Source organism: Camelus bactrianus, chromosome 24 (genome assembly GCF_048773025.1).
Source record: "Camelus bactrianus isolate YW-2024 breed Bactrian camel chromosome 24, ASM4877302v1, whole genome shotgun sequence".
Taxonomy (NCBI): Eukaryota; Metazoa; Chordata; class Mammalia; order Artiodactyla; family Camelidae; genus Camelus; species Camelus bactrianus.
The window spans coordinates 2,197,103-2,223,232 of record NC_133562.1 but is presented as its reverse complement, the minus strand read 5'-3'; the positions used below and the strand labels follow the sequence as shown (position 1 = coordinate 2,223,232).

Sequence of the window (26,130 nt, the reverse complement as noted above, 5' to 3'; positions counted from 1 at the left end):
AAGTGGGAGGAAGAACAGGGATTCTTTTCAAACAGCCCCACAATTCTAGCCTGAGGACTCTGGGAAGAACAGTTGATTGTGTTTTGGGTTACTTGATCAGTGGGCTGGTTCTAGAAGTGAACTCACATTCCTGGCCGTGAGGAGATATCAATCCTGACATTTTCATTTGAGAATTATTTAGGTGGATGTTAAGCCAGAGTCACCCTGGACATTAACAAATCTTTTGGCCTGGTGAACCGAGTGGTGTCACACTTACTGACAGTTGAATGTTGAACTAAAAGCATTGTACTTCCGGTATCATTGTTGAAGAAGTGTTAACAGCCTCGACACTCCTTTCAGCCTGATCCTTAACATTTTAAACATTACTCTTGGCACTCTTTGGTTTTGCTCCTAGGGAACAGAAATAACGACACCTGCTAAGCCCTTACTTCCTGTTAGACACTGGTGAGATATGTGCTTTCCTTATGGACTGTCAGCTCCAAAGACGCTGCTCTCCCAAAGAAGATCCCAAGCTAACATTTATTGGCACTTACTCTAAGCTAGGTACTGTTCAAGAATTTCACAGGTGTTTCATTTCATTTCACTAAAAATTTTTTTTTTAATTTTTTTGTGGGGAGGTAATTAGGTTTTTATTTATTTATCTTTAATTGAGGTACTGGGAATCGAACTCAGGACCTTATGTATGCTAGACACGCACTCTACCATGTTTCATTTCATTTTGACAGGTGCTGCATAACTCATTTCATTCTCATAGTAGAGCTTTTAGAAGGGTACTATGACTAACCAGAAGCCCAGAGAGACTGATTTGCCTAGAATCACACAGCGAGAAAGCAGTCGAGGCAGGATGTGGACCAGCAGTCTGGTGCTAGAGCCTGTTTCCTTAACTACCACATTAGTTAGGAATGCCACTGAGACAAGTCTGCCAGAGGAACATCTGGGACCCTTTCTGGAGAGGTGAGACCCTTTTCTCCCTCAGAATGCTGTTGTCTGCATCTGATCCTTGGAACTGCTGCAGCCACCTTGTGACCATAACAGGAGTCCCAGCGGAGAGAGCGGTGGTGTCGAGACGGAAGGCATTCAAGTTTTTCAGGACATCTTTGAGTCACCGAATTATCTCATCTTGGAACTGCCCTACTTCTGCAATTCTTTTTTTGTGAGATCATGAACCCAATACTGTTTAAGCTACTTTAGTTAGCTCTCCCGTTACTTGTATGGAAAAGCACTCTCACCGACACACATGTGTGTGAGCATAAATCCAACCAGACATGCAGCCCTTGCAGAAAGGCCAAATAGTTGCACCATGTTTAAGATTTTAATTGTCAACAAATATTGAATTCCTTCCATATGCCAGATACAGTAAAGTTGTTGAATGGAACAAGCTGGGAAGGGCAGGTTTCCTATGCACCTATGGTGGTTATAATCTGGTGGTAAATGTGGGAATGAAAATGTACACAGGCATATTTAGGGAAGGTATCAGGAGGACTAATCTGGGCAGGGAAGTCAGAAAGGGCTCTATTAGAACCCAGTAAAAGCCTGCAGACCACATTTTAAAAATCCATACCATATCAGTCAGTGTCATCCACTTGTAGGTTTCTATGTATTTAATTTGTGATACGTTTTGGTTTCAGTGATATAAGAACTATAAGGACAGTGTTATGCATGTAATAATGTTTCAGGTATCTATATTTAGGTAACTTTATAGTCAAATAGCTCAAATCGACATAGAGGCCCAGAACATTTTTCCCCTGAAGCTGATATGGAGGAGCAAGCAAACTAATGTAAAAGATAAAACAAAAGAATGGGAACCAAGTCATTTGGTGTCTATTCCTAGCTACTGGCTGGGAGCCCTCTGTGACTTGAATTCCCTAATTTGTAGAATATGATGCATAAAAAGTTGCAACGGGTTATTTTAGGGTTTTTAAATTAATGAGGGATACTTAAAGAAAAAAATCCATGTACTGATGTGAAAGTTCCAGAAATCATTCACAAGTTTATGACAGCAAAGAAAATGGGCAAAAGGAAGAGTGTGGGTACAGTGAAGGGAGAAATCAAGAGGCGGTGAGTGCCTGGAAACAGCGCTGTGCATATCAGTTATTACTGAGTAAATACTTGTTGGAATTTCCAAAGATGACCAAACACCAAGAAGGAAGTGGCTTTTTTCTTTTGAAAGTTTTATTACGGAGGACTTCCGACATGTACGAAGTACGGAGACAGCAGTGAGACCCACCAGGAGGCTTCCACTGTCACCACCGATGGCCCACCCCGTTTCCCTGGTGCCCCCCCCCCGTTACTCTGCTGTCGCCCTAGATATGTAGGCACACACCTCGGAAACCCGAGAATGGGGAACCTAGGATTTGGCGTCGATGCCTAGCTCACTGGGTGGCGGCCTTCTGCAGCTTCAGTCCTGCCATTCATTAAATACGAGTTACAGGGGGTTGCAACGGAATTTTTTTTATAAGCAACCATAATTAAAAAGGAGGTGGTTAAATAAGGTTCTCCTCATAAGGCTCTCCAGGAGGGACGCTCCCCTCATAAATCCAGGTCGGCAGAGCCCCAGGCGCTTCCCGGGACAACGCCCTTGAAGGCGGGGACCCCAGGCACCGTCCATGGGACCCGGCCTTCTAGGGCGCGGGCAGCTCCTCGCCCCGCCCCGCCCCGCCCCGCCCCGCTCCGCCCCGCTCCGCCCCGCTCCGGGAGTCTCCGCCCACCCCGCCCTCGCGCGCCCCCGCCGCCCTGGGCTCGAGGGCTGGGCTCCGGAGCGCGCACGCCGTGCGTCCCGGCCGCTCGGGATTGTCGCCCGGCGCGCCCCGGAAGGCCCGCAGTTCGGCCCGCCATGTTCGTCTCCGCGGCGCTCCGGGCCCGGGCGGCGGGCCTCACCGCCCAGTGGGTAAGGAGGCTCGAATGAGCGCGGGCGCTGCCGCCGCCCTCCCCTTCTCTCTGTGCCTCCTCTGGCGGCGGGCACCCTGGAGCCCGGGGCTCCAGACTGGCCTGCGGGCGGCGGCAAGGACACCGCGGCCTTCGACCGCTCCTCAGGGAGGGTCGGCCGTGCGGGTGCGAGGCCTCCCCTCGGCCGGGAGTGCGCTCTCAGGGCGGTCATCGGCCGGAGGGCTGGCGCCGGGCGAGCTCTGTCCCGGGGCAGCGCCGAGCGTGGGTCCGGCCGGCGGGGGAGTCCGCGGGCGTGTCCTTGGGCCGCGGAGGGGCGACCCCGGCGTCCCGGTGCCCGCGTTGCCCGCACTTGCCTTGTGTGCCAGGGGCTCGGCGAACAGCTGTGTCGCTCGGCACCCGAGGACGCAGAGCCCGCGTGGGCCGCTGAGCTCCAAGCTCACCTCGCTGGAGGCAAGGACGTAGACTTTCAGGTGGAAACACTCGTCCTCCTTGACTTAAAAATGCACATTCCAGAAATGACGGAGGGCCCACGGGGCATTTACCAGAAAGAAAGAAGCCTTTCCCCCAGCGGTAAAATAGAAAGCTTGAGTCAGTTCTCAGCAGGGGCGAGGGAGGCGGTGTGAGCTCACGGCTCTGCAGTTAGACCTGAGTTTGGATGCTGTCTTCACCACCTTTTTGAGCTTTGTGACTTAGGGCTTTTATGTTTCTCTGTTTCCTCAGTTGCAAAATGGGGATATTCCGCTTTGCAAAGTTTAGTCTTCCAATGAACATATGAGGTTCTGTTACCTGCTGGGCTCCAGGTAGCAACGTGGATAATAATAATGATAGGTAACATTCTGCGACTGCTTTCTAAGTGCCAAGCACTGCGGTAGGTAGTAACATTTTAAATCTAGTTTATGAGGCTTGTACTATTACTTCCCCATATTACAGTTAAGAAACATATTTAGATGATCCCTGTTCTTGTGGAGTTGATAGTCGTAATAGGACCTTAAAATTAAATTAGTGAACAGTGTGAAAGTACAGTTGGCCCTTGAACGGGTTTGTGCTGAGTGGATTCACTCAGAGGCGGGGTTTTTTTCCCAACAGTAAATAAGTACAATACTACAGGATCCGTGGTTGGTACAGAGGATATGGAGGAAGCTCATATTGGGAGGTCCGGCTGTTGTAAGTTATATTCGGATTTTCAACTACTCAAAGGGTCCATGCCCCTAGCCGCTGGTGTTCAAAGGTTCAACCGTACAGTGTTAGAGATATGAATAGGGTCATCCGATTTGGTTTGGAGGTAGTGTAAGATTTTTCCTGGGAACAGTTATGAACCGACTGGGGATGGGGTCAGATGAACTTGGGAGACGGTATTCTAGGTGGAAAGGACGAAATAAGAAAAACATTAGGAACAGCAAATAGAGTAAGTTTAAAAAATAGAAAACCCATAGTTTTATCAAACTAGAAATGACCTTAATGTTGACATTTTAATGTCTGCAGTTAAAAGACCTTACAGAATTTTTTTTGGTAAAAATCAGGTGGTATTGTTCACACTGCTGTTTTGTAGCCTGTTTTTTTTCCCCCATTGTACATTTTGAGCAGCTTTCCTTAGTAAACGTTTCTACACTGTCATTTTAAATGCTGCATAGCATTCCATTGTGAGGAATATTCTATAACTTCTATAACCAGGCCCTTCTAACCTTTTACAAACAGTGGGAAATCACAATGATTTAGCAAAAATAAGGAAAAATGTGAGTAGAGGTATCCCTAATAAAGTTCCTTTCCTGAAGGAGAAATCTTCAAGGAAATTATTTACATTTTCAAAGAAATTGCTTATTTTGTCATAATTTCTGCTTTATTAAGCTAGCTGCCAATTTCTTCAGCCACAGGGTTTTCAGCTCATCGTTGCTTAAAAAAACCCAGAATTTAGTGCTGTGCCTGGAAGACACTAATTGTGTGACTTAGAACCATATTTCTTAATCTCCTTAAACCTCATTTTTCTTTTCTGTAAAGTGCAGTGATACCTTATTGAGTGTCAAAGAATTGCCTAAAAATTGTGAAATACAAAGCAATAGATACCCAGAAAAGGTTTACTTCCCTCAGTGGTTGCCATGACTTTCTGTAAGGTTGACCCCACTTTACAACCCATCGCTGCCTCACTCCCTAGCCACTGTAATTAAATACAGTGTTTTAAGGGGTTGAGAGTGGTATTTTCAAGGATTGTGTTTTCAGTTTTAGAATTTTTTTTTTTATTTATAGTTTTTATTTCTATCTTTTCATTCATTGAAGCTATTTTTCTTTATGTCTTTAAGCCTGGTTGTAGTAGCTTTGAAATTATTGTCTGGTAATCTCCATTGATTGTCTTTTTTCTTCAAAATGGGTTGTTTTCCTTTTTAATTTTTTTTGGGGGGCTATATCGGGTAATTTTGGATTATATCCTAGATGTTGTGAATGATGTCAGTGACGCTCTAGATTTTGTTAATTTCTCCAGAGTGTTAACGTTGTTGCAGGCAGTTAACTTAATTGAACTCACACTGCAGTCCAGCTTCCTTATGGGCAGCAGCTCAAGTATTGGTTCAGTTCATTTAGCTAGGCTGCTTTGAGTGTGCATACATGTTTTGGGGTCAGCCACGGAATTGGGCATTTCTCCCAATTTGGCCAAAATTTACTTGTTAATTCTTTCATAATGTTAGTAAAATCTCTTATATTTCTTTAATCCTAATTGACACTTTTAATTAAATTATTGATGGAAATTTCTTTGGAGAATATTTGTAAAACCTCCATATGTATATTTGAAAGTATAACAAAACTTAATTTTAGTGGTTAAGGCATGTCCTCAAGTCAGGAAAACCTATGTTTGATTTTTCATATATTTAGCTGTGTGATCTAAGGAAAGTTTTTTCCTTCCTTTGAGCCGTAGTTTCCTGTAAAACAAGGGGTGATAATAATACCTATGTGGGGGTTGTTGTGAGGAGTAAATGAGTTACAATATTTGTTAAGTTTGTAGTACAGTATTTGACAGAGAGGTAATAAGCATTTTTATTTATTATCATTATCCTTGAAATAGATTGCACAGTTACTATTAACTCATCACCTACTTTATTAAACTGAATGCATTGAAAATCTTATTTCCCAAGGATTTTTGAAGTTGTAAAAATACCTACTCTGAGTGTGCCATGGGCAGAGACTGGGAGGAGCCTTTGGTTTCCTCTGCATGCCTTTGCTCTAGACAGTAGGAACAAGTGGCCTTTGCTTGAGCTGGCAGTGGAGGAGGCTAAGGTAATAAGCTAGTAGGTATTGGTGAACAGTGAGAAGAAAGTACAGAGGGAGCCGACATCACTTTTTCTTCACTAGGAGATATTTCACGCGTGAGTTGTGACCCCCTGTGCAGTTGCACACATTTATTGTGGATTTAATCTAAATGTTTGGGGTAGTATCAAAGGTATATTTCTTTTCTGAGTTGGTTGCTAATAAAGAAAAAGTGTTTTTCAATAGCTTGCCCTTAGTTCTTTCTTACTAATTAGATTACTGATTCTGTCAGTTTTGTTTTACAGCTTCCTTGTCTTTTATTAAGGTGCCCTGGCTGGATGTGGCCTTTTATAATGCACATGTCTGATAGAACTGAAAAGTGAACAGAGTTAGATACTTCTAATGTTTGAGCAACTCAAGAAACTTAAAAAAGAAAAAAAAAAGAGTAGAGCCCGTGAAAGGTCCTATTCTTGGGGAGTGGGTAATAGAATGTAAAATTGTAATTTCTGTCATTTTTGAGCTATTAGTATTGTAAATGATGATAAAAGACAAGGGCTGGTAGAAAACAGAGGACTTAGATTCAAAAGGCTTGGGCTCAGAATGCATCTCTGTTGCAAATTGTGTAATGTAGTGCAAATTTCTGTTTCTGAGCCTAAGTTTCTTTAAAAGCAAAGTGGAAATACATAATAGTAACTAACTGTAGATTTTTGAGGAGTCAGTGAAAAAAATGTGTTAAGTACTTAACACAAAGCCAAAGCCACTCAAGGTTATTTGAATCCAAAGAAAGCAGTGGCACTATTTGCCTGCTGTAAGTCTTCTCCCTTCCTTCTGAAACATTCTGAAAAAGGAGAAAGCTAGAATTGCATCCCACTATTAATTCTTCACTATCAGATTATATTCTTGTTTGTGAAAAAAAAAATTACTTGAATTTTCTTTTGGAGTTCACTGAACTCAATTGGAATTCACTGAACTGTAGACATTTTCAGAGTCTAATGAGAAATGACTTTAGTCTAATGAAAAGCCTAGATCTAGTCTAAGGGGGAAAACTCAGCTTACCCTTCAAATCGGTCACGCCTAGCTAAGCTGTTCTTTTCCAGTTCTAAGACCAATTGGTTCTGGAATGCCTTTTTATTCCAAAGTGAAACTGAATTCAAATGGCCCATTAACTAGGGTAAAGACTACTTACATTCAGACTTTTCTTTTTAAATTGAAGTATAGTTGATTTACAATATTTTATTAGTTTCAGGAGTACAACAAGGTGATTCAGTATTTTTTATAGACTATACTCCATTTAAAGTTATAAAATATTGGCTGTATTCCCTGTGCTGTACAATACATGCTTGTAGCTTATTTATTTTGTAAATAGTCGTTTGTATCTCTTAATCCCCTACCCCTGTCCTGCCCCTCCCCTTCCCTCTATAATTCAAACTTTTAATGTCTTATTTATTCCTTTGCTGAAAATGCCTGATGTTGAAAGTACAATGAGTGTGGTAAGATAGGTGACGTTCTTAAAGATATCGAAAAGCAGGGCAGCTTTGAAAATGACCACATGCTAACTTGCTATGAATAACAGTGTATGCCAGTTGAAAAGAAAAAGAGGGCTAATACTTATCAGTTTACCATCACTATTTTGCTTACTTTTGTTTTATAAACAAATTGAGCCCTTTTTCTACTATTTTGAAGAGGTTGACTTTAGACATTGAAATTAAGTTGCTGAAATGCTGTGCTAATGTATATATATTTAGGTTTTCTGTAGGAACTGTTTTGTTCCATTTTGTTTTTTAGAACAGTTTAAAAGAAAACACCAGTAAATAGCTTGTTTGAAATAGGGAACATACATGCACCCTCTCTCTAAGTAAGAACTCTGTGTGCGGCAGGCTTTTTCATTTCTAGCCTGTCTCCCTGTCTGGTTTTCTTCATTAAACTCTGCTTTCCTAGATATACTCTGGTTTCTTCTCAGAGCTGCTTCTAGAGCTCTGATATCATCAAATAGTTTAATTCAAGTGGCTAATAATGTCATGACTTTTGTAGTCATTAGCTGTAAGAGCTAATGAGAGTTCTCCCACATTAGACATGTGACCTTGAGAGGTTTTTTTTTTTTTAATCTATTTTCTGGAAATAATACCCACTTTTCATGCAAGTTGTATAAACTAAACAACATGTAAAAAGCTTAGTGCCTGTCACATAGTACTTGTAATAATAATAGCTGATGGTAGGTAATAGCTGATGTAGTTCTTACTACTATCCAGGCAGCACACTAAACACTACATGAATTTTCTAATCCTTACAACAACCCTTTGTGGTATCTGGGGTTGTTATTCCAATTTTGCAAATGAAGTAGCTCTAGAGCTGGGCTTTTAACCACTTTGCTGTGTTGTGTCTCTGCACATGGGGTATTTATGAAATATTAGATATCAGTGATACATTCCAATTTCTGAGATGTTAGAATGTGAAAAATGCGGTTTTTAGGAATGATGAAATCGACATTCTTATTTGGTGTTGGTCCTTTTTCGTATCACACCCACCATCAGAAGGACAGTGTTTCTAAGATTAGTTTGGTTGCATTAGACAGCATGGTTTGGATTGGGGAAGGGTCAGCTGGAGAACGGTAAATGTCCCGCCATGAGAGAGTGGGTAAATGGCCAGTAAAGTAAACAGAGAATACTAGGGTTCAGAAGTTTGAAGGATTGAGTACTTCCCTACAGTTGAGTTAATGCTTCCTTACTTTATTATGAAATCCTTTGTTTTCTGTCAGAATTTAGTTAAGTAACAACTCACTAATGTTAACTCAATAAAAATTATTCTTTGATTTAAAAAATGTATCTTCTCAGCTAAAGCGGTGGCAGGGACTGACTTGTAACTTTCAGTTTCAGTTAATTTTTTAAAACTTTATGCTGATATTGTTCTTATAGTGTTATTTGGGAATTGTGGCTTTAATTTTTTGGTTATCCCAGTCCATGTTCTGGATGGGCAAATTAGGGATACAGTCATGACCTTGTATTTAGTCACAGGTTGACTCTGAGGCAATTTAGGAGACATTGAATAAAAGTATAAGAACATAAACTATGTCCTTTGTAAGTGTTGCACTTATTTTAAGGAAAATTTATAATATATCTCAGACACAAGAAAGCAAAAAGAATATAATAAACACTGTATCCATAACTTGCTGCCTGAGAAAGAAAGCAAAACCAGCACAGTTGGAGCCCCTGATGCACCGCAGCTGGTCAGATTCCCCCTCCCCCTTATCCTGGCGTGTATTTTACACCTGTGTTTCCCATTCTGTGCCTGGGTCTTTTCTTGATGAAAGCAAGTGTTCTGTATAAACCTATTTCCTCAACTGAAATGCTATTTGGATCTAGGGAAAAGTTACATCTATGACTGTGTTGTGTTACCGCTTTTATGTCCTTCTCTGCTATGTTTGCCTGTGAACAGTCTAGCTTTCTGCCAGTTCCGTGCTTGGTTTAATCCAGTGTTCTCCCGTCTGTAGTTGGTAGAACTCAGAGCGTTTCTGAACAATAGTTCACTTGCTTTTCAGGAAGGGTAGTAGAGAAGGTAGGAATGGGGGAGCAGCTACAGGGCAAAGAGAAATGAATGCGATTGGAGAGAGTAATCAAATGGATTCCTTCCCAAACAACTGAGTTTGGTCAGTCTGCATAGCATCTTAAGCAGCTTTCTGAAAGTACTTTTATGGCTGGAGTTTCTAAACTAATTTAGTAAAGAATTATAAAGGGAGATACAGTTGATTCAGTTGCACATAGTATATGACTCATTTGTATAGAATGAAAACATGTTTATGAAGATCCACATTAAACGAGAGCTGGCAACCAGCTTGTTTCAGACAGAAGTGAAAGGCAGTAAGTTTATGGTACATTAGCTCTGCAATTGCCTGCCAAAAGCATGTAGTAGAAAGGATACCCTTCTTCCATTGACTCTTGTGTGTGACTTTAAACTTTCTTAAAATTTTAGGGAAGACATATAAGAAATTTGCATAAGACTGCTGTGCAAAATGGAGCTGGAGGAGCCTTATTTGTGGTAAGTAATTAGATTTCTTCAGAATGGAAAGACTTGGAAGTTTGGGTAAATACAACGTATCTTAAACACCAGTGTCTTTGGTATTTGCTGGCCATTGTGGTAATTTAAATATAGCTAATTGAATTCACTGCATTTCAGAAGGTTTTAGCTGAACATCTCAAGTTTAAATTGGGACCAGGGTATCTTTGGAAGTGAGAATTTAGGTTATTCCTTGGTGAAATAACAGCCCTGACCTGATTTCTGGTCACACTCGGTTCTTACAAACCATTCACGTTGTCTTACTGAAGATGCTGAGGCTAGAACTTGGGGAAATCCCCAAATGGCACTAGTTTGAAACTAATGGATTTTAGTAATACAGTGAATATTGGCAGTTGGCCTTTGTGGTTTTGGTTTCCAGGGTTTAACTGCAGGTAGAGGTCAACGAATTCCCCAGCTTGGTTGCATAATTCAGAAAAGCTAAGATAACGTATCCCTTCTCTGCGACAAGATACATTTCTCAGGATTTAATCTAGTGTTTAAAGGCAATTTAGTGGACTTGTACAATGATTCAGTTTGTGATACAGTTTTGGAAAATGAAATTCCTAGGCTGAATCTTAATAAATGAATTAGCCATACTATTAATAAGTAGATTTCTGCTTTGTATTTTATCATCTTCATCTAAAAACATGAAATTTGCCACCTATTTGAGATCATTGCCCAAAGTTTCTGTTTTCTTTCCTCTTTTATGTCCTTGAAAAAGCAGAACTCTGAGACTTAACATATTAAGGGGTTCAGTTCTGTGTTTACCATATATACAAAACATTGATTGATGTAGGTGTTAATCTCAGTGTGACTCATTTGATTTCCTGTTGACGTGCCATTTCTTGTCAGTATTTGAAGAGGGCATGCTCTTTTTGGAGAAGAAATGAAGCTAGCTGTTGGCTAGTTTCTTTTGTGCAGGGAAGAGATGGTGCTTTTGTACCTTTCGTAAGGTAGTAGTTTGTTTGACAATCTGATGCACTCCTTAGGAAATGCACATATTTTCACACTCAAAATTTCATGTCTTAGTTTCATAAGGCTTCCAATAATTGGTAATTTTTGTAATTAAATTATATTGGAAGATCCTATTCTCTAATCAAGTTGGATAATGCTTTTTTGGTTTTTTGATCCTAAAATTACTTCTTATAACCTATAAAGGGTGATTTCAAAAACTTTTCTAAATTTTTTAGTTCTGCTAACATTTTGGTAATCATGCTGATCAAATGTGTATTTATTTAATAATGAGTTTAGCTATTCGTTTTGATGGAGGGGTAGGTTGATACAGATCATGTTGGATTAAAGTGAAGAAGTTAAACAACTGGTAGTGGTACAGTAAAGTACAGTTTTCCACACTTTTGTGGGGACTTTGGTAACTTTGGAAAACATTTTTTTCCCTTTATAAAGCACAGAGATACGCCTGAGAATAACCCAGATACTCCATTTGATTTCACACCAGAAAACTATAAGGTATGACTAAATTAACATTATAATTAATTACAAAATACTTAGTGTCTTCCAGATATATAAAAGCAGGTGCTTTTTCTTTGATACAGAGGATAGAGGCAATTGTGAAAAGCTATCCAGAAGGGCATAAAGCAGCAGCTGTGCTTCCAGTCCTGGATTTAGCCCAAAGACAGAATGGATGGCTGCCCATCTCTGCCATGAACAAGGTACTTCATTTTTGCGGTAGTTTGAAAAGAGAGATTGTGTATGGTAACTCCCTTATGTAGAAGTTCCTCTGACAGTCCTTAATGTCATAATCTAGGAGTGTGAAGCCCTTGAATCATTTATATGTTTCAGGCCTCAATTATGCTTATGTTTTGTTGGTTCCCGTAATAATGCAGAGAAGAGGAGGGTAGAGCTTTTATCCTTGCAGGAAATAGTAAAGGCGTTACAGTGGAAGAGGTTTTCTTTTTTTTCAGTCTTTGAGAGAAATGGCCATAATAGTAAGATAAAATATTCCAAATATGTATAATTTGCTGTAAATATACCCTGAAAATGAATGTACTGTTTAAACTAAAATTAGAGAAAAGGATCTGCTCACAGCTAACGTGAGTCTTTTAAATATTTTGGCTACAGTCTTTAACAAAAATCTATATAATACATGATATCTACAACACTTGATTATGGCACCTTGCAGTCAACAACCTACAGAAATCTCATGGGTGATGCATTTAAATAAAGTTAGTATATTCATGCATATTTTAGGATTCATTTTTTTAATAGTGTTTTTCAGCAGTGATCCAAATTTCAAGTTTATTCATATCCTATTACTATAATTACAGTTGTGTATGGTGTTACATGTTATAGTGTATTATTTACAAAGTAGTGTACAGAACCTTTTGTTACTTGATTCTTTGGAGAATCACACAAGTAATAAGCCAGTGTGATATAATGGGAAGTATATTTGGTTTTGAAGTAAGAGAGCTGGTTTTTCTCTGGACTGACTCCCCGTCTGCTGTGAAGATCTTGAACTAGAAGAGCTCTTGCAGTTACTATGTTGTAATTTCTAAGTGGCAGAGCTGAGACTAAGTCATTCCAATTCTGTGCATTTTTTACTTGACTGTTGCAGAGATTCTGCTATACTTTTTGTTCCTTTTCATTTTCTAAATTTTATTTAGTCTGTTATGTTAGACCATTATTATCTTTCTTGGAGTATAGGAGTGTCCTCAGTTTATCTAATGGAATCCCAGATGCAGATTTGAGGTACAGCTCGTTGACCTCTTACTTGCTTTGTATAGGACTCTAACACCGTTGTGGACCCATAGTGTTTTTTTGATTATGGAAAATGGTATAAAGCAAGTGTAGTTACTACAATACTTAGTAAACATAGGTGCTTTCTTTGTTTTCAATTAATCACATGTATGTGATTGGGAGTTTTCTAAATTACATTGTTTTTATAATAGCCAACTTTCTAAATAATGATTTAGATTATGTTTCTAATCATAGATACTGTTTTTGCAAAAATTTATGTTTTTAATAATGGCAAGCTTGTTGAAAGTCTTGCTGAGTGGAAAGCTTAGTAGAGCAAAATAAAATAAATGAAGAAACTAACGTGAGAACATTTCAAAAATACTGTCCTGTTCTGTCTAGAATTACGTGTGTGTGTGAGAGGCAGGAAATAGCTTATAGAGAATAGAACCAAGAGTCTTTTCACTTTACATTTGAAACTTCTAATGTTACTGTTTCTTTGCTCCGACCTCTCTCACCCCTTAAAGAAAAGCCCAACCTTAACAACAAAAGCAAAATCCAGAAGCTCATGCATCATTTCTTTAACCATCACTAAGGCGTAGGGAGGTATGCAGCAGCATCCTGGGGGAGCTTTTTCAAGTTAGACATCTGGCTCTTACAGCTATTCCAGTGGTAGGGCCCCAGCGTGTATTTTGAGAGAGCTCCCCAGATTCCGAAGTATAAGCCTGGTTTATATCACCAAATTAAATTCATCACATTTACTTTATCTTTCACAAGTCAGCCATGATTAGATGTCTTTTGAGAATACATTTCCTTTAGAAATCTTGATATGAGAAGGTTTAATATATTTCTCATTGGAAATGCCATTCAGTGAGTTATTTTTTTATGTCAAAACCTGGATATGTGTATAATTTTTAAGAATGCCAAATAACAAATCTTAAAACCTGATAGGTTAATGATATTAGATCACCTAAAAGATGGTAGCCTGGATTATAGTCATGATAGACAGTGTGTGGACCAGTCTGAGCAAACAACTAAAAAACCTCGCTTTCTTTAACAGACTTGCCCTGACCAAGAAAATTGTACTCAGATAGAATTTTCCTTGGTCCTGAATTTCAATATGTCAAAACAAATATTTTCTGTAAATAACTTGACATGAAGGGTTGGGAAGTACTAGTCTAAGATCCAGCTTTTGTAAAGAGCATTGTGATAGGAAATAGAAGTAGTCTTTTGGATTGTTCTGGAGAGCTGTGTGTGGGGGTGTGTGTGTGGGGGTGTAAGCACGTAGGTGTATAAACCAGTACAGGCTCATAGGTGAGCTTTGATTCTCAACCCTCGTTGTGTCGCCGTATTATCTGCGTGCACTGTACGTCACCAGTAACATCAGGGACTTTTTGAAAAAAATTGATAAAAGCTTAAAAAGGTATAGTTGTTTAATATTGCCATTTTTTGCCATTTAGAAATTTTAAATTACAAAATATGAGTTGAAATGATCAAAGTAGAAATTCTTAATAGTGAAAGACAAATGTTTACTAGAGAAAAAGAAGATCCTTTTGCAGAAACGACGAGTGGGGTAGAAAGAGGAGAAGAAAGTGCTATAACCATGAGCTTCTAGGCTGTGTGTGATTTAGGTGTAAAAGTTAAAGGATGATACATTTTATGTTACATCTATCTATTATAATTAGTACTTCATTTAGTGATGTGTGCTTATTTCTCTAGTAAGGAAATCTCCAATTCCCTTAATTCAGAACAGTTTCATTTCACTTTCACTCCTGCAGTAGAATTCGTCTTCCACTCCAGAGCCTGTGAGGATTGTACAGATAAGAACACAATTGTAGATCAGGTTCAAGCATATCAAATTGTTTATTACATTGCAAATGGAGAAAGGGTTGAAGTGGGAAAACTTTTCCTATAGGAGATGGAATTGGGAGATGCTGCTTAGTGGCAAGGAGGAATCTGGGCAAGAGACAGATTAGGAAATATGGGAGTGTCCATATGAAATATATCACCTTTAAAAAACAAAATCTGGAAAAGAAACAAAAACAAAACAAAAAGCGTTGAAGGATTTATACCTTGCAAATATCAAATACAGATATAGTTTCTGCTTTTGCAGAACTTTTCTAGTTTTTACCAAATTGAAGCAGTGTTGAAATTAGGCTTTTTACAATATACATAAAGCTCAATTAATAAACATTGTAATCATAGTATTTTAAAATTTCCTAATATTTTAGGTTGCAGAAATTTTACGAGTACCTCCAATGAGAGTCTATGAAGTAGCAACTTTTTATACAATGTATAATCGGAAGCCAGTGGGAAAGTATCACATTCAAGTCTGCACTACCACGCCTTGCATGCTTCGAAACTCTGACAGCATACTGGAGGCCATTCAGAAAAAGCTTGGTATGAGACATTATAACTTTTATGAAAAATAGAAGTGACTTTCTAGATTTGGCTTATTTCTGTGTACATTTCCCAAGTTTTACCATCATTCTGGATCTGTATTTCACAGGTAAATTTTTGCCTTACTGTGTTTACCCACCATTATTTCTTCTTATTTTTAGTTTTTCTTTGGTTCTTAAGTTTCTAAGCTGAGTTTTCACCTTTTCTAATCATTGAGTATGTCTGAGAAGCTTCTAGAAGTTTTAAAGCTTTCATTGTTTATACAATTAAGTTTCACTCATTGTATGGTAGCATGTGGCACATAAAGAAGTGACCGTATTGTCCTTGTCTTCTTCCAAACAAGACTTAGGAGAAATAAGATATAAGAATAGCAGGAATGCTTGAGGAAGGAAATGTGGAATAAGGCGTTTTTCTATATGAAACTGCCTTTGCTGCATTTATCACTCTACAATATCAAATGAAGTAAAAGGAAGTGTCTTAATTTTGTTGTCTCTGAATATAAAGTACTTGCATGTTGTAAAAATAGTTGGGCAGTATAGAAATACATAAAACAGAAAGCTGAAGTCTGCTCAAAGTCCCATCCCCCAAATCTGTATTGTTCTTCCTGAAACACAGCACAGATTAACATTAAACTTAAATAAAACAAACTTAAATTAAAAATGCCCCCTAAAAGGTACAAATTCTGGTAATAGTTGAGTATATTAGTTTTAGGTTTGAATTTAGTATTGCCTCAATTTTTCTGTTGTTAAGTTATTCTGCAGTTACTTTCACGTATACCTATCTTTGCACACGGGTCCAGTTGTATACTAAGGTTGTTTACAAGAAGTAGAATTGCTGGATCAGACTTTACTGTATTTTGTCAAAATACTTTTCCTAAAGATACGGGAGTATGCATTTCCCTCACATTCTTAATGACCTTTGATATTAGCAGTTTTCAAAGTCTTTGCCAATCTGATAGTATGACTGATTTCAGTAGGTTGCTTTTCACAATCAGAATGAAGATAATCGTCTCACGCGCTGCTGTGTATCAGTAAACGGCAGTGAGTCCCCTGAAATTTGATTGTTTTTAAGGAAACCACTTAAGAAATCTTTGAATGTCCTATGATAATTATACAGAGTTTTGTTTAATTTAAGAAATTTAATGCCTTAAATACATTTTATGTATCTCTGTAGTATGTTGGGGATTTTTTTTTCTTCTTAAACTGTATTGCTATTAAAATACAATCTGGGCCTTACAGTGATTATTTATATTCTTAGGGATAAAGGTTGGGGAGACTACACCTGACAAACTCTTCACTCTTATAGAGGTGGAATGTTTAGGGGCCTGTGTAAATGCACCAATGGTTCAAATAAATGACAACTACTATGTGAGTATTTCACTTCTACAAATTAAAGTTGTATGATGTCATATGTAAAATATTTTAACTATTTGGTTTCCTGTCCTCTGGATGTTGGTTTCTGAATTATTTAGAAGAAACTGTTGGCTTAAATATCTAGAAGGTTTTTTCTGGTTTCCAAAGTTTATTAAAAATCATAATAGAAAAACTTTACATAAAAATATGTCAGTTTTAGCTTCCACACTGTTACCTACCAGCAGGTTTTTTAAAAAATCATTATCTTTAAGTATTTTTGCACTTTTCTCCAGGGCATAATGACATATTTTTAAACCTTTTAAATAATGAAAAATTTAATAATTTACATATAAGTACAAAAAGTAACCACTAAGACTTAATATGTAATAGCATTTTGTCACACTTATTTCAGGTATTATTTTTATCATTATTATTATATGTAAAAATAAGGTATAGATGTGGGTATACCATCTCTACATCCATCTAAAATCCCATTCCTTTCCTTTCCTTTCCTTCCCAGAGATAACCACTATCATAAGTTTAGTGTGTATACTTCCTATGTTTTTTAAACTTTTACAATCTATGTATCCAGGCATACTAATACAAAATACTATATTGCCTGTTTCAAAAATTTTGTAAAGATGATATCATACCTCTAAGAATTGGTTTAGCTGGATCTCACAAGTTTTGATATGTCATATTTTTGTCATTTAGTTCTAAATATTTTTAAATTTCTGTTTTGATTTCTTCTTTGACCTGTTTTTTGAAAGCGTTCTTAATATCTAAGTGTGTGGAGTTTCCTAGTTATCTTTTTAAATTGCTTGCTACCCTAATATCATGGTTTTGATTCATAATATCTTGTTAGCTCACAGTTCTTGGAAATCTGTTTTTGGAAAGTCTTTTAGGCCTGCACTGAAGGTGGATCCTTCAAGAAGGGATTCACTTTGCTTCTCTCTTGCTCCTGGAAATATTACTAGCCCCTAGAAAAGCTCCTTTACCTACACCCTCCTCTCTTCCCTCAGTGTGTAAGGTTCTGGAATAGCAGGGTTTTTTTTTTGAGAGAGAGTCTTAATTTCTAGTTTACCATTATATTGAGGGTATAGCTTTTTGGGGTCTTAACTTCACGTGGTTTGGATGATCTCCTGTGGCCTGGGCATTGTCCCTTTCCCCTCTAGGCTATGAAACCTTGAAGCCAAATTTGTTTTGGTCGTTCCACTTGTCTCCCTGGGTTTTCTTTGCGTTTTTGGCCTCTGGGTATTTTATTCTTGTCAATGTCTTGATGGTGATAAAATTTTTTAAGTTTTTGTTTTTTATCTTACCATTTTTAGTCGCTACAGCAGGACATTTAGTCAGGATAGCTAGCCTGCCATAATGCCTAAAATGGAAATCTACAATTTTTTTTAAATGAAGATGAAATTTTATTTCTTTGGCCTTTTAGATTTCTAGGATTTTTCATTAACTATAGTGATTTTCTTCATTTTAATGATCAGTGATTGAAATTTCTTACCTTCTCTATTTCTCATGCTTTTAAAAAAGGTCCTTTAAAAATATGGCAACAATCTTCTCTTTTCCCGCTTTTCTGCATTTTACTCATAATCATGAGGCTCTTGATTTAAGCAGGAATTAGACAGTCAGGGCTTTGTATTCAGCATTGTAAGTTTAAGTATAGTAGCCTATGGATTTATGCAAGAGATTCTTTTAGTTAGCAGTGGTATGGTCTCTGGCAAGGCAGTTAACTTTTGCGAATCTCAGTTGACCAGTGAATAAAATGAAGTAGTCGCATAAATGTTGACTGGATCCTGATTAGGAAAAAATATCAAACACATTTTGAGGATGGTTGAGTAGATTTGAATATGGACTTGACATTTGATCTTATGAAGGAAGTATTATTGTTTAGTTAATTGGGTGTGGTAATGGCATTGTGTTATTTAAGAAAATGTTCTTGTTCTTCGGAGATGCCTGCTGCAGTATTGGGGTGAAGTGTCATAATGTCTGCAACTTGCTTTTAAATGATACGGCAAAAAAAAAAAAAAAAAACCAACCCAAGAGACATCTGTATACATAATTGAAATATGGCAAAGAATACGGTTATTCATGCATAGTTTTCAAATTTTCGTAACAAAAGAGTTGGGGGATAAAATCATTAGATGAGTTTGAAGATTCCAGTTTTGAGATTCTGAATGTCTGTTGAACCCTAAGCAGTTTGAAGCAGCTTATTTTTATAAATGTTTAATTATTAAACAAACATTAAAGCCTGTGTGGCTAGGGACTGGAGATACCGTATTGAATCACGATTCCTCTAGCATGGTACCAGGGTCCTAGAAACATTTTCTTAAGGACTTAACTGTTTTGGAGGGGGAGAGGGGATATAATGTAATTTAGGCATTGTTTTCTCTTACTTTAATCTTGCCCTATTCTGTTTTGTCTATCTTTTGATTAAACCTAGGGTGCAGCTCGGTGCACAAATGTGTTTTAATTGTATTATTTTAAATAACAGAACACTTGCTTGAGGTAAGAATTTTACACAGGTGAGCAGTTTACCAAATACAGAGCTTCCCTGGTTGAAATGGGGATTGTAGGGTCAAGATCACTAAAAGAAATGTGTCAAAAAAGATTTTTTTTTCCTTTTCCGTTTGAAAATTAAGTGAAGTTTGAAACAGGGTGAATTTCACCTGGGAAAGAAAGAGGGTATCACTGGGGTATTAGATGTTTAGCCTAGGGATAGATAATTCGGCATCTGTGTTTAAGTTCTGTGACTGCTGCTGCTAATTACTGTTTGACCCTCACTGTTTCTTCAAGGACATAGGATTTGTTGAGCATGTGCATGGCACTGTTCTTTTTTATGTATTTTCTCTTTTAATCCTCCAAACACTCTGAAGTAGGTTTACCAATGAAGAAACAAACTTGGGGAAGCTGAGTAACTTCTAGGATTACTAGTTAGTAAGTGTTGGAACTTGAACTCAAATGCAGCGCTCTTTCCCGTCAAAGCACTGCTCTGTATTGCCTCTTCAGCTGCAGCTCCTACGGCACACTGCAGTTAGCAGTATATACCATATATGGGGGTGACTCAGTTGCTGCTTCCTTGGTAACTAACTTGTGAGCTGAGACAGACAATAAACTGATACTAGGGATTTACACTGATTTCAATAGTAGGATGTAGTTTTAATGTGACTATTGTACTTTTCTCTGGTAGGAGGATCTGACACCAAAGGATATTGAAGAAATTATTGATGAACTCAAGGCTGGCAAAATCCCAAAACCTGGGCCAAGGTATCCTTTTATTTCTTTTTAATAAATTTTAATGACTTAACCTAAATTAGTCTTTCATGTAAACTTAATTAAAAAATTTTTATACCCTAAGTTTGCAGATGTTTTCAGGAGCCTTGAGTAATACCTAAACCAATTTGTCATCTAAAGTAAGGATTTTTTTCCCCCTCCCAAACCCTATTAGATAATCATCTGCTATGTACATGAGTATTTATAGAGAAGGGAAATTTACTACAATAGAAATCTGTTCCATTGTTTAAAAGTTCATACTGCCAGAAGCTTGACCCAAAATCTGTCTTCCTTCTAATTTCCACCTAAAGGCCCAAAGGTTCTATGCTTTGAACAAACAGAAGATAATTTTTATACCTCTTCCAAATGCTCTTTATTACATGAAATAGCTGTCTCATCTTCCCCTCTTCTTTTTCTCAGATTTAATATCCACAGTTGCTTCATTGTTTTTCCTTATGTGACACAATTTTGGTCTCCTTCCTTTATAAGTCTTCTGGTTGGCTAATGGCTTTCTTAATGTGGTGTTTAAACTAATCATCATATATGAGATCCGTACTGAGCAGTGCAGAGCATTGTGGGACTGTCTTCTTTTTCCAGACATCATGCTTGTAATGCAGCCTAATTACATTGATTCTCACTTCACATGCATTACACCATTAAATTGTACTTATAGTCATTTAGAATGCCTAGATCTTTTTCAACTTGAACACTGTTTATCCAGGCGGCTCCATCCTGCAGTTGTGTTAAACTAATTACTTTTCTTTCAATTATGAACCTGAACTTTTACTGCTAAACGATCCCTCCCATTCCTTATCTAAGTGTTCACATTACTTAAAATTCTTAATACTAGCAAATATTTGCATGGTTTTATACAGTTTTAATCCCTTAGTGTTTTTTCCTGCTTATGTCATATAAAATTTTCCTTCTCAACATATTTGTAAGTTTTAAAGGCCATATAGTATTCCAGTGTATTGAGAGAACCATAACAGGCTGTTTATTCCCGTTTTAAAATATGTTTTCCTGCTTTCTGTTATGAACAACAATTCCCTGAGGCTGGATTGCTGGGTCAAGAGGGTATGCATGGTTCTGTAGTCTGCATTCTAGAAGTACTCGCTCATTGCTCTGGCCAACGAATAACTCTTCCTGATCAGAAAGAGAGGTCAGTCCAGGATGACGTAAGTTTAGTAAAAGGCAAGCTGGACCCTACTGACTATTAATTTCTTTTCTAAGAAACATGTACTTCTTTCAGCACTTGAATTGAATTTGCTTAAAGAGGTTTGGCATTCTCTTCCTAGTTTCTCACTTTATTGGGCTACCCTTAAAACATTTTTAGGAGTAAAACATTTCCATTGTGAAGATCATTCTCCTTTATGGAGGCTATTGAAGTGAAGCCTTTCGTCATTTAATATTACAGTATCTATCCCTTACTTATTCTTGCTTCAGTTGTAGCTTCTCTCCACCCCACTCCCGAAAAAGAAAATGTTCATAATATTTTCTACCAACTTCAAGTTGTTTTTAGGCCTTAAATGTTTTTGAATAAGTTCATGTCACTCTTGTGTTTGTTCTTAAACCCTTAACTTCTTTCAACTTTGGGGGCTTGTTTTCATATCTTAGATGCAAATTTCCTTGCGAAATCCACTTGGTTTCTTTAAAAGTCTTCATTTCTTCTGATTAGGTGCCGTTTATAATTCTGTAGTCATACTTTTGCTATCTAGAACCTCCTCTTTCCCTTCTGAACTTTGTGATGTATCAGTGACAACAGTAATTCAGCGTATCTCTTGCCACACAAATAGACAGATAGTTGCTTTGTCTGTTGCATTCCCTCAGCATTCATTTATTTCAGAAACATTTCTGGACGTGTGCTTTGTACTTGGCACTATTTTAGGTTATGCCTGCAAATTATGAACAAGGTAAAGTCGTCATATATTTTATAGTCTACTGATAGAGATAGACAACTAATGTAATATCTGAGTAGTAAATACTATGAAGAAAACATAAACATAGAGAATGACTGGAGGTAATTAAGTCAGGAGAAGTCTTTCTGAGGTGGTGACTTAAAGTGACCTGAATGATACGCCCAAAGGAACCATGTACAGATCTGGAGGAACAGTGTTCAAGAGGGGGAGGAGAGGGTGAGTTAAGATCCTGGAGAAAAAGTAAGATGATAGTATGGTTGCAGTAAGGTGATCAAGGAAGAAACTGGTGGAAGGAATCAGAGAGTTAGGGGCCTAGTAATTTGGGTTGAGTCCTAAGAACAGAAAGCTGTTTGGAGTGTTTTCAGTAGGGGATGATTTTGCTGATATTATTGTCCTACTTGCTGTGTAAAGAATAGCTTAAAATTTAGTGGATGTTGTGGGACAGAGGAATTATGAGTGATTTCTAGCTTTTTGATCTGAGCACCTCAGTGATTCCTTAAAAATGGGGATTTGGGGTAGAGCAGGTTTGGGGAATAAGTCACTTTGTTTTGGACGTGCGAAGCTTGAGGTGCTACTTAGACATCCGTGATAGTGTGCTGAGAGGTAGGTAGGAGACTGGGACTTAGCCAGTAGATTAGGGCTAGCAATCTGAATTGGGGATTCATCAGTTATCATAGGCGGTATTTAAAGCCACGAATCTGGATGAGATTATCAGGGGTGAAATTAGAGTTTGTTGTTGTTTTTAATCTGGGAGATACTATAACATCATTGTATTTTAACATTAATAAACAGGAACTAAGCACAGTTAAGCATTTTCAACATCTAATAATAATAGGCATGCTGCTTATCAGTAATTGTAAATAGTTCTTCAGTAAGATTTTTTAACAGTGTTCTAGACTTAAGCCAAAGACTTTTGAATTATTGGTCTCTCAACCTATTTTTATTTCCTACTTAGCTCCTCTTATTCTACTTGGTTTTCAGTAATTGCGGAGCATCCATCAGTGGTGTCATGTAAAGACTGTATTTGCACATGGTAGTTCTAGACTTTCTCCCCAGCGTAGGAAATCAAGAACTTTCCCTCTTCTTCCCCAAGTTAATTTCTTGGATAGTGAGAGAGATTTTGATTACAGTAATAACCAAAACACAGTTTTAGTTATTCTTTAAATTAACCAAAGCTGGTTAGTTCTTTTCATTAGTATTTTTATAGTAAAGCTCTGTGCTTAAATATTGACAGGTGCTAGTTTTGAGTCTTTGAGTGATGAGAGAAATTAAACTGGTTCAACAGTAACTGATTTTTGAGTACCTCTATCAGGTATACACTGGCCAAAATTAGTAAAGATTGCTATCTCTATATAGTAGATTAAATTAAATTTGTAGGCTTTACTGCAGGATTTTACAGCCTTTGTAGTATTTTAACGTGCATTTTGTGAATGGTGGGGGCTGGAGAAAGTTTGCAGACAGGCATAACAGAGGACTGGAACCCCACTTTTTCCCCTAAAGTATGTTAGACACTGTAATTTCATGGAACAAACTTTAGGAAACTGGACCAGATTATTCTTCAAATGACTTTCCTATATAAAATTCCATATTCTTGTGGCAAGCTCACGTAGTATATGTGATTAATTCTTTTTATTGTTCCAGAAACTTAAGTTTTTTAAATCTTCCTAAAATTGGTCCTTTGTGTTGGTAAAGATGGTAGCTGAGCTTAATGCACAAGAGGGGAATCTAGTAAAGGAGAAGAAAAGTCCTCCGAAAGTGATTAATTGTATTATTTTATCAGCAGTCAGAGAGCAGCAGGTGTACCTCTTACCACTTAACATTTAAAAAAATTTACAAAGCCAAATACTGGTTGTTTTTTTTTTAAACTTAAATATTATTTTGCCACTTACCTTACAACTTTAATTTTAGGCTCTGACAATACGTGGTGACTGCTTTTTTTGATCTGTTTTTCATAGTGAATTTGTAATGCAAATATGTTAATTTCTGACTTTGTAGGTATTCTTTGTCGTAATACACTACTTAGTTTCTTACATTATGTAATGCAATAGTTTGAAAGATCTTATAGATGATTTTGTGGTATCATTTTCCTGTCCCCTCAACAAATGATTTCCTAGGGCTCTAAAAATAGACTTATAAAGATTGATGACAGAATGTGAGAGGCAAAGCCAGAAGGAGTAAAGAGATTTAATTGAACAAATTCTTCAGCTAAAATCTGCGGCAGGAACCAGGTAAATGAACAAAGCCAGGGAATAAGAGGGTGAAACAGGAGTAGGTGCCGAGTTGGGCTCCAGCAGCAGAGGTCAGACAGGGCAGAGGCTGAACTTGAACGATGACCTGGGAAAGTATGTGTGGGAGTGAAAAAAAGACAGACAGGTTTGTCCACCTCTGCACTGCCTCTCTTCACAGAACGACACGGAGACCTGTTCATGTTTTCTTTGTGGCTGTGGTAGCCACCCTGGTCTAGAACCTGTTTTTGAAAAATTAATACTAATAATTTAGCCTTTAAAAACATATATAGTCTTCACTACTTATAAGGGACAGCTTCCAGTTTCTCAAGGAATCCAGTTTCTGTTTCCAAATACAATGTATAAGTGTGTGTCCCTGTGACAGTGGATCTCAGTCAAGATAAAATTCAAATATAAAAAGAATAAATGTAGTGCTCTAGTTTATTAAAACATGATTTAAAAACGTGCCCCCTGGGGTTGGGCATTCTGCTGTGGTTCTTCGCCCTGATGTTGGGCACACGCTGACTCTCCCAAGCCTTGGTTCTGCATCTGTGAAACATTGTGGTCAGTTATCACTTGTCTCACGGTGCTGTTGTAAAGATGTAATGAGCTAGTGATGTATGTACGCTGTTTAATATGGGGGGACTAGTATTACTGTTATTTTTCTATTTTTCATATTTCATATTTTTATGTCTGTTTCCATGTTTAACTTTAGGAAGAAAAATCTTGCAGCAGTTGTAACGTTTGGATTAAGTAACCCATGCTAGTTCTTGGGTGAAAAATGTTTACTTAACTGGATTGTTGTGAGATAACAAGTATAATTTTTTTAAGCAAAGATTTATAAATGGTAATCATTAATAGTCAATTTAATGTTACTTTTCCTTTTAGGAGTGGACGCTTCTCTTGTGAGCCAGCTGGAGGTCTTACCTCTCTGACTGAACCACCTAAAGGACCTGGCTTTGGTGTGCAAGCAGGCCTTTAATTTATATTCACCTGTAAATATGTCACTGGAGAAATAAAATATGAATCTCCTATCTGCATAAACTTTTTATATTTGTTCATTTCCATCTGTCTACACCTTGGTGATAACCTAGCAACTTGCAGCTGTAAGTACCCTGTTAGAACTTCAGAGCATCATTTTAGTCTTCTGCTATCTTTGGCTAACTATGAAGACATTATTCCGTAATCTAGTTAACAGTTATTCCAACATCACCCATTTTCAACTGCCCTGCCACTTTTATCAATAATACAAGATTATTATGAAGTAAAAATTCTGTCCAATTTCTAATTCCTTTTGCGTTCCCATCTTTAGCCATAGCCAAGTCTTAAGTTAGTGTGATCTTTCTATAAACCTTATTTGTCAGTACTCTTTTAACATTTTTATATTTACAGCATGTAATTGTTACTTTATTTTCCACTGGTAAGTGGCAGGTCAAGCAGACTGTAGGAGTAAGGAGGATAAGGGAGTTGGCTCTAGAAGTACTATTTATCGTCTTCATAAAGACGGTATGAAACACTTTGACATTATTCTTGGCTATTCTGACCTTGCAGGTATACAAAAACTCATCGGGGGAAGAACCTGGAAGTGAGATTTGAGTTGGAAAGATCAGTGGCTACGCAGAGTATACTCAGTTGACTGCATATTACAACTTAGAAGTGGAATGCAAATAATAACTTAGAAGAAATAAAACCTCTCATTATTGTACCTAGTTGAAGAAACTAGCTATGAGTTTTGTAAGCTGGGGAAAAAAATAGCTTTAAGGCAGGGATAAATCTAAACTAATCCAGTTGTTTCAGGATTTCTCAAAGTCACTGTTTGGCCCTGGTCTTGTGACAGACTAGTAGTTACGATGGTTAAAAACATTATTTTTTAAGACAGCGTTTAAAAATTAGTTTTTGTTTTTCACCTGAGAAAGTAAACAGTAACAGTAATTCTTCAAGTGGCACAAAAAGGTAACACAAGGAAAATGCCTCCCTTCCATCCTAGAGCCCTCAGACCTTCCCAAAGTCAACTACTTTTACCATTATTTTTCTCTCTTAAAAAAATAGTCTATCTTATCTTTGTTTAGCTGTTAAGTTTTTTATTTAAAATTATGAAAAAAT

General features: G+C 37.6%; 1 protein-coding gene across 3 annotated transcripts; it reads left to right on the top strand.

The window, feature by feature from the left end:
- The first annotated feature begins 2,734 nt into the window (after positions 1-2,734).
- Positions 2,735-25,076, top strand: NDUFV2 (NADH:ubiquinone oxidoreductase core subunit V2). Of its 3 annotated transcripts, none has more exons than XM_074352438.1 (8): positions 2,735-2,887; positions 10,084-10,149; positions 11,572-11,634; positions 11,721-11,837; positions 15,090-15,258; positions 16,516-16,625; positions 19,804-19,880; positions 24,916-25,076. In XM_074352438.1, exons 1-8 carry the CDS (start codon positions 2,834-2,836, stop codon positions 25,007-25,009), a joined length of 750 nt encoding a protein of 249 aa, XP_074208539.1. In that variant the 5' UTR covers positions 2,735-2,833; the 3' UTR covers positions 25,010-25,076. The 3 variants fall into 3 exon arrangements, with proteins under 3 accessions (XP_074208539.1, XP_074208540.1, XP_074208541.1); XM_074352439.1 differs by lacking the exon at positions 24,916-25,076 and adding an exon at positions 23,917-24,751; XM_074352440.1 differs by lacking the exons at positions 19,804-19,880; positions 24,916-25,076 and adding an exon at positions 19,057-19,775.
- Positions 25,077-26,130: the final 1,054 nt, after the last annotated feature.

Bases quoted from the DNA above. Each gene is read 5' to 3' on its own strand.
- NDUFV2 (XM_074352438.1), top strand. From the start codon at position 2,834: ATGTTCGTCTCCGCGGCGCTCCGGGCCCGGGCGGCGGGCCTCACCGCC. The intron at 10,150-11,571 runs GTAAGTAATTAG...CCCTTTATAAAG, and splicing joins CTGGAGGAGCCTTATTTGTG to CACAGAGATACGCCTGAGAA. The intron at 15,259-16,515 runs GTATGAGACATT...TTATATTCTTAG, and splicing joins GGCCATTCAGAAAAAGCTTG to GGATAAAGGTTGGGGAGACT.